Source organism: Geospiza fortis, unplaced genomic scaffold (assembly GCF_000277835.1).
Source record: "Geospiza fortis unplaced genomic scaffold, GeoFor_1.0 scaffold486, whole genome shotgun sequence".
In the NCBI taxonomy this organism is placed as follows: domain Eukaryota; kingdom Metazoa; phylum Chordata; class Aves; order Passeriformes; family Thraupidae; genus Geospiza; species Geospiza fortis.
The window spans coordinates 810,112-818,954 of record NW_005054417.1 but is presented as its reverse complement, the minus strand read 5'-3'; the positions used below and the strand labels follow the sequence as shown (position 1 = coordinate 818,954).

The 8,843-nt window shown below is 37.7% G+C and overlaps 1 protein-coding gene across 1 annotated transcript in view; it reads right to left on the bottom strand.

Moving 5' to 3' along the window:
* Positions 1-1,692: 1,692 nt before the first annotated feature.
* PREP (prolyl endopeptidase) overlaps positions 1,693-8,843 on the bottom strand; it is an 86,756-nt gene continuing 79,605 nt past the window's right edge. Inside the window, exons 13-15 of the mRNA XM_031061583.1 lie at positions 7,992-8,123; positions 3,588-3,744; positions 1,693-2,811 (exon numbers count right to left, since the gene is read on the bottom strand). Coding sequence (XP_030917443.1) covers positions 2,517-2,811; positions 3,588-3,744; positions 7,992-8,123 — 584 coding nt within the window. The 3' untranslated portion in view covers positions 1,693-2,516. The remainder of the gene's footprint in view (positions 2,812-3,587; positions 3,745-7,991; positions 8,124-8,843) is intronic.

Here is an 8,843-nt window from a genome sequence, read left to right as displayed (position 1 = left end):
CAGGTCTATTTAATCAAAACCCCAAAGGTTTAAATCTCACTCTATTACAAGAGCATTACTCGCCCAGACTTAATTACAGATTCCAGTTGGAGTATGACCCTGTCTGCCTCAAATCAGCAACTCAGATAAAAGGACAGCTTTGCAACATCATGTTTTTGGCACCTGAATCCTGAATGTGGCACAGCTGATTAAGATCAAATAAATGTTGACATGATGACCCTGTTACAGAAACAAAATGCCTTTCCAGTACTCTGGAACATTTACTTTGTGAGTGGTGTCTCCAGCAAGTAGCTCCATTTTCAGTACTTCTGATTGCCACTCTGAGAAATGTTTGTTTCCAAAGTTTTCAGATTATGGGTCATCTGTCACGACACTGAGTCCTTCAGGGAACTCAGCTTCAACAGAAGGCTTCAGAAGGAAAAGGAGTTACTTTTAAGCTGTGCCAGAAGTTTTGTGCTTGAGCAAGTGGAGACCAAGGAAAAGCATTTTTAGGAACAGACCTAGAGATGACTGAGCTGGCTGTACTCAGGTATTTGCAATTCAATGCATGGACACAGTTCAGCTCTATTTCTTGAATGTCTGAGGACCATGTTTCCACACACCCTATCCTGCAAAGCTCTGCATCAGAGGTGAACTGTGTACTGCCCTCTTGACAGAAACTATAAATTCAATAGGAGGCTACATGCCACAACTATGAATGTTTCAAATGGAGATGGCACAGCTTTATGTGCTTTGTTTCTGCCACGTGGAAAAGCTGTTGAAAATTTCTAGATGATCAAAGGAGACAGTTAATATACCTCTAGGAAAAGGGGGGGTGCTGAATCTGTACCCTGTTTTCACAGCCTGGAAGAAAAAAAAAATCAACCCTCCCTCAACTCTCTACTCTGATTGTTTAATGCAATGCTGTGATCAGAGTGCAGAAGTTTACAGAGGATCTTGTAAACAACTCTAGTGCCCGTGGATCCTAAATAAACCCCAGATCACATACGGGTTTTACATGTGGTATTTCATATGAAAGCAGAAATAATTTTTTATTTCCTCCTAAAATCAAATTAGCCATACCTAATAAGGGCCTGGAGAGGATGATCTTTCCTGGACTCCAGAGAGAATCAAAAGAAGCCCAGATCATGAGGGAAAAAGAGTGACTCTGGTACAAATTTATTTTCATTTTGCTGCTCTTTAGAGCATTGCCCTCTCTTTTAAATACCACTCCTTCCTCTTCCTGCACCAAGACATTTTGTTTGTTTAGAGATAAAACTCCTGAGCCCAGAGTACAAATACTGTCCTTAGGGTCTAAGTATGAATGTAATGACAAGCATGACTCTGGAAGATTACATCAGTTCATCCAAAAATGAGAAACACTGATGTTTTGTGGAGGGGCAGCAAGACTAATAATAGTTGATAGAATACTTTTTTTTCCCTGCAAAATCAAACTGTAATTCCTGCAGTGCATCAGAGATTAAACAGTAGGCAAATAGTCACATCTACTCTACAGTCTACAGCCTAGATGGGAAAAATGGCAGTTCAAATAATGTGCCTGTGTCAAATCATAGGGGAGTCTGACTATGAGCTTGCTGTTTTGCAGCCAAAATTAGGTTATATAGGCATGTTCAGATTTTGCCTTATTAGAGAATGTCCTGTGAGAAACATCAGAAAAAAACTGAACCTGAATAATCTAGACAAAACTGTGGCTTTGGGTTGGAGTGGGGTTTTTTATTTCGTTTTGTGTTAGTTTATATTTTGTTCATTTATTTAAATCAGTGCCTGGTCTACTCTTCAGAAACAGTTAAAGAAATAATTTCATATGGGTTGTTGGAGAGTATCTGTATAGCTTGACTGAGATTACAGTGAGAATCTAAGACTTCATCAAGTTTTTCAGCCTCCAGTCTTCTCTTCTGTGCAGAAATACATGGCAGAAGAGAAGACTGGTGACATCATGAAGTCTCTTTGGAAAGAAAGAACAATTTAGCAAAATCATTATTATAGACTGTAACACGTTTATGAACAGAATGTAATATAAGCTTTTTAATAATATTTGATGTAACTGGATTACCATCTCTTCAGTTTTTCATGGTTATCACTGAACACCTTCAATTTACATTCTTAAATAAATTACTGTGTAAATAAAATATGCTCAGAGATCTTGTATGCGAACAGTACTTACATTTAATTACAAATGATCTGGATATGTTTATAGGTGAAATACATTAAAACTGTTTACAGGAAATAAGCTCAAATAGCACTAATTTTGAAATCTAAATTTTCACAACAGTACTGAGAGTAGCTCAGCAATTTTTTTGAACATGCTTTTCAAAATGGAATTTGGAATGCAGTAGAAAAAAATCAAAGAAATGCCAAAAAGAGGGAAGCACAGAAGATGAAAACTCCATAGCAGGTTGGATCAATAAAATATTAAACTCTAGTTCTTAAATGTAAGTACTACACCATGTTGTAGTGTGGCTGTTCTTAAGTGTTAAAGCCCTTGTTTTCTAAAGGAGACAATAATAAGCATTTTTCTATTCAATCCACTCAAGATTTAGACATCGTGCTACAAAAGCGAACATATCTGACACTTCTTCTATAACTTTAGCAGTTGGCTTTCCTGCTCCATGGCCAGCCTTGGTGTCAACATGGATGAGAAGTGGATTGGTTTGTTTACTGCTTCGGCCCACAATGTACTGCAGGGTAGCGATGAACTTCAGAGAATGCAGAGGGACCACACGGTCATCGTGGTCTGCTGTGAGAAGCAGCGTGGAGGGATACTGGATGCCATCTTCTTCTGGCAGTTTGACATTGTGAAGTGGAGAGTACCTGAGAAAAACGCACAAATGTTTCCACATCTTTTTCCTCAAGACCCAACAAGAAGGCCCTTTCCTACTGAAACCATCACAGTGGCATTTGTTAGCACTCAGAATAGAAAAGTTCTCAGGTACATAAATCAGAATTGTGCTAGTGGCAACTGACATGCAATAGGGGCCACAGATCTCTGGCTCTGAAATGTGAAGCAAGTACATTTCTTTATTTCCAAGAGAGACATATGTGTACATCTCACTGGAATGTCCAAAATATCAGGAGAAGCCAGCAGGGAAACTGCAGCAAAACCTGTCAAGTCCATAGCAAGATCCACCCTGCTGAAAACAGGGACTCTCAACAGAAGCTGAGAAATTAATTAAGATCCTATTATGGTTTAGTGCCATTCAATTCCTACAAATAAATCCAACCCACACTGTATAATACAATTCACAATGGTGACTGTCTCTCCCTCATGGTAAAAAATACAATTTATATAGTGGTCCACTTGAGAATATTCTGTTGTAATAGCCTAAAAGAGTCATTATTCAGAAAGAAAACCTCACGAACTGTTAAAAGCTGCTAGGAGAACAAGGCCTTTGAAAATAGGACCATTTGATTCAACAGGACTTTGAAGATAGTCTGGTTCAAAACTGACTTGTAAGGGAATGCTGAACTCCCCAAATTCAGTGTGGGAAATGAAGGAATCACTAGAATAGATATTGATCATGACAACTGGAAACTGTTGAGCAGACTATGTGTTTTAACAAGCACAGAGAGGATTTGAAGGCACTCACTTGCGCAGCCATTCGAACTGCTCCTTACAGTCGGAGCAGCCATAGTCTGTGGTCCAAGCATGGCCGATGGTGTACTTGTGGAATTTCAGCATGTCCATCACTCCCACTTGGGCAATAGCACAGCCAAACAGGTCAGGGCGCTGATTGGCACAGGCAGCTTCAGTGGGAGAACAATTCCATTAGTATTCAGGTCTTAAAGAATTAAGTTCAACAGTAAAAGGTTCACTACCAGGTCGTACTGGGAGTAGGCTGTCAGTGAACATGAAGTCAAATAAAGTTTCAAGCAAAACTGTAAGCAAATACACAAATGGATAAAAAATGTAACTCTGAAAAATGGTATGTTCAAAAGAACTTAAGAACCATTTCTGTGCTCTTCAGACACCAAACATGTTGTTCTATGTAAAATGCCTTTCAAACTACCAAATTAGGACTGAAGAAGAAATAAACTTTTAAAGCACATGAGATTTTGAACTACTGAACTGAAGGTACCTAAACCATTCGCTGTTTAAACTTTTAATATTAGTTTCAAGAAAGAAAAGGGCATTAAGGATCAAAAGCTCTCCATTTACTGATGAAAGTTGTCTTCCATAATTACTATGTAAACCCATAAGAAAAGCGTTTTGTTAAAAGCAGACTGTTACAAAATCAGTGGAATAATGTCAAATTAACAAAGTGAATTGCTGCTGTATTTTCTTGTTTTACAATTTTTATCTTCCTACAACTGGAAGGGACAATTTCTTTAAGAATAATGCTTGCCTCATATATTTTAAAAACAACTGCAGTAGGCACATCAAGCTGAGTATTCAAGGTATAAGAATGGCAAGTGGGAGATCTCTCCTGTCAATTATTATCTGATGAACTAGTTACTTCAGTTTTCTCTGAGCTGGAGTTAAGCCATCTTATAAAAAAGCCATCAAAACACACATCCCCTGTAAATACAACTGTTTCCTCTCTTACTGTTTATTCAATTCAGTGTTTATCATAGCCTGTAAGTAAGTTCTTCAATTCCAATTCCTGTTTCTTGATTTAAACCTTTTCCCTGGTGATTTTACAAATTCCCCTGCCTTTTTTGAATTTTAAGAAACAAGAGCACTGAAATTTTCACTACTACAAGGGATCCCAGAATCCCTTTATTAATTCAGAACTATTCACTGTGCATCATGTAGGTATGATCTTTCCCAAATTATTCTTACCTCCCCGTTTTTGTCCGTTGTGAAAATGGATTGATTATCGCCACTCTTTGCCTCCTGCTAAGCATGACATTGCTATGACATGACTTTCCTTCCAGCTCAGCAAGGACTTTCTTTCACAGCTTTTGAAAATCCAAGAATAGCTCCTCACCTAGATCGCTGTTACAAGCCCCATATGCAGCCTGACTCCTTCAGCTAGCTCTAATACATTTGAAAGCTGCAACTTCAGCTGGCAGAATTCTTTCTTTTATGTCAGCTATTATTTATTGGTATTCATTTATTAGCTTGCCCATTTGAGAAGTCAGATTTACTCATCTGCAGCTTGTGGATCACCATGAACCATTTAAAACTTGGCATTACACTTGCCCCCTTCTGTTCCTCAGATATTCAGGCTTAGTAGCCTGCAATTTCATATCAGAGTTCACTTAGGATCCTGCATGTGCACCATCTGCTCCTGGCAACACACTACTTTTCATTGGATTGATTCCTTCCAAAGCCTTCCCTGCTGATGCTTCAACTGGAGTCAGCTCCCCAGATTATTCTCCATGAAGACAGACCCGTGCAGGGAACCCCCCACCCTCTCCTCAGGAGGGAACATCAATACAAACAGACCATTTAGATGTTCTGCTTTGCAATTAATTTCCTTTAATGCTCCTTTTACATCTCACTAACCTGCAAGTCCCACAGATCATCTGGCCAGCTTCCTGCCTCTGATGAGCATAGAAAAATGTCATTGCTAATCTTAATATTGGAAGCAATTTGCTCATCGGTCTCCTGTGGTCTGTCTGTCCCTGCCAAGAGTTTACACTACACCCTATTTTCTTCATTTAAACATGATTTTTACTTTCTTAAAAATGAAATTTTACTTCTGGTCATCTCTGATATGTAACTATGCTAGCTCTTCCTTATTTGTGAGTAATTTCCATAAGGTACATATAGTGCCTTAAAGAGATGCTATGTAAAAGATCTTTAGGTTTTAACCGAAAGAACAGATCCCTCCTCTTCAAGCTATTTTCTTTTATGAACATAAATTGTATTGTGGTAGGAACAAAAGCCAAAACAACTAGCATAACATTTTATTTTAATACTCTTTATTTCAGAGTGTCTCTTGAAGCACTGTCTGTTGCTCAGGATTTTGGAAGAAATTGCTCCTTGTAGTTCCTTACGTAGTTACTTCAGTGAGAAATCACCTATGGAGACACTCACCCATGCACACTACACCTTTTCAATTAGCCATAATAATTATATGCATCAATAAAGTATAATCTGGAACAAGAATTAATTTGTGAATTTTATGCCCCTGTACATAACTTTGAGCTTTAAAATTCAATACGAAAATAAGCCCTCAAAAAGTCAGAACTGGTTTTGTCTAGGCAAACATGAGAGGTCAAACACTGCATTTGGAGGGATGTTTTGAGCTCACAGTTGTGCTTGCTGTGCTCAGCTTGGGGATCACACTGCAGGACAAGGAAGTCTTGTTTTGCAGTTGAATGAGGCAAGACAAGCTCAGGGCTCTGCAGTCCTCAGAGTCACCTCCTGTTAGTCTGACTGAAAGGAAACAGTATTTTGGAAGAGTGACAATACTCTTCCTTGTCAGCTTTTTCTTCAATAAATAAGAACGAAGAAAATGCAGCAGTGGGTCTTTGAACCTACAGGATGAGTTATGATCTCTAATGTTGCATCAATAACTATTGCAAAATTTATTTTTGCTTTGATAAAAAAGACCTTATAAGAATTTCCTGAATTCACCTGATTCTACTCAGTCAAGGAAAATCCCCATCTGGCTCATCAAGAGCATGGAAATCCTGCTTGACTGTAATCTACCAGTAAATTCAAGGGAAGGATTCTAGCAAGATTTTTAGAGCAGGGAGGTCTAGATTCCTAACACCTGTCTCCTACCAGAATGATGTACTTCCTGTAGTTGTCACTTACTTCCCCTTACTGACACAGGAGCCCAGCTGAATAGTTCAGCCAGTAACCCAGGGAGTTTTATTACTGAAGCTGGGTAGGATGAATCTCATCCTGACTGAAGCTGAAGTCCACATAATGATAAAGAAGTATTTTCAGAAGCTATGCAATATATTCAAAGTTCAACTGCACTTCCAACTATATATTTAGGCCCAACATAAAACTGACTTGAGCAATGCTTGCATTCCCAAATGGAGTACAAAGCCTTTAATCCTTTATCATATTCACCCATTTCTATTTTAAATGCACAAACACCTTCTGCCACTTGTTATTGAGAAGCATATAAGCAAAAACCAGAATACAGCTTTACAAGTACTGGTTAATCAATCTTTAAAACAATTGCTTTTTAAAAATAATAATGCAGGTCTAGCCAAGATGGCTTAGACCAAAGATCCATATAATTCCAAATTCTGTTTCTCATGCTGGATGCTAATTCACTGAAAAAATAGAATAAAATTAATAGAGTCAGTATACAGCAGCTAATAAATACAAAAAGAAGAGCAAGCAGAGTGGGCCTAGGAAAACTGCTCATCTTCTATAATTCAGTGGTTTATGAACTTGAGGTGCTTTTTTTACCCCCTTCTCACATAAGTAGCTCAAATCTGTCATACTGTCACCTTTCATACTGCTTAAAAAAAGGCAAACAGACCCTGATACTATTACTTTGTGTCTCATTTTCCTTTCAAAATTGCACAACAAATCACCTTCTTTTTTTCTTGTTACTTTCAGATAAGGATCTTATTAGAAAAAGATTTTGTAGCTCCTAGACTGCTCAGAATATGAGTTCTTTCTGTGACAAGACTTCTGTTTAAGAGGAGGCTATTAATTTTCTTGAATTTAAGAACACAGCAGTGAATTTTAAGTGAACAAGATGCATTTGTAACAGACCACACACAGTTTCCCAATGCTACATAAATTAATAGTTCAGTGGTTATTTTGTAATGGTTAACCTGAAGAAAGAAAGATTAAAAAAACCCATGTTTTTTTAAACCATTCTTACTTTCTGTGCGATTCTACCACAGGGTTAGCTCTTACCACACAAAACTGTGGGGTTTTTCCAGAGACTGCAGAATTCCAATGTCCTATGCAAGCAGCAAATGAAGTACTACTGTACATATTTAACACCTGGTATACATAAATGCATTGACATTCTGGCAGCTTTTGACAGGCAGATCTCATCAATTTTTGTCTTGATTACTTTAATAAGCCCAGCACCAAATCTGGGAAATAGACAAGCAGTTCTTACCAACTAAGAGGCCCCCATTTGAGCCTCCATTAATAGTCAGCTTCTTTGGGGATGTGTAGCCTTCCTTGATGAGGTATTTGGCAGCACACTGAAAGTCATCAAAGCAATTTTGTTTGTTGGCCAAGATACCACCTAGCAAGGAAACAAAACAAATCAGTTGATACCATAAAATCCTTTTGATACCATCTCTTCAGAAAAACATGTGTCCAAAAATACCTGGGAACAATTCCAGTTTCATGAACATTTTAATAATTGATGCTGCTCACAAAAACAGCGAAAATGAAAGATTCTGTCAACACAGAGAGGCTATAAGATGGTTCTGTCAATACCTCTGATGCTTTCAGAAACTCTGAATAATACATACCTATACTGCAGAGTGAGTGCCAGGTAATGTTCCTAACCAGTGAAAGGAAAGCTAAAAGCTTTGCACAGCAGAATGTATACAAAATGACCACAGTACAACACACTTGAGGTTTAAGCTAATGGGACTTTAACATCATTAAACTCAGTGACAGTTTCTTAGGGCAATAAAGATTCAGCTTATAAAATAGGCTATATAAAATAAGCACTTCTAATTTCCTGGATATATAATATGTGGCTGGTAATTTACTTTTTTTTCCTTTTAGTTGTTTTCAAACCAGATGATATAAAGCTATGGTCAAAAAGAGACTTCAGAGTTCCATCTTGCTTTGAAATTTTATTAATTAATTTTCAATATGGAAATGCTTAAGATACTGCCATCATGTTGAATGAAATTCCAAATATCATCCTATGTATAAGGGAACAAATAATGACAGAAAATGTTGGTTCTGATGATATCATTGAGAAGGCTTCTAGGTCTGAAAAAAAATT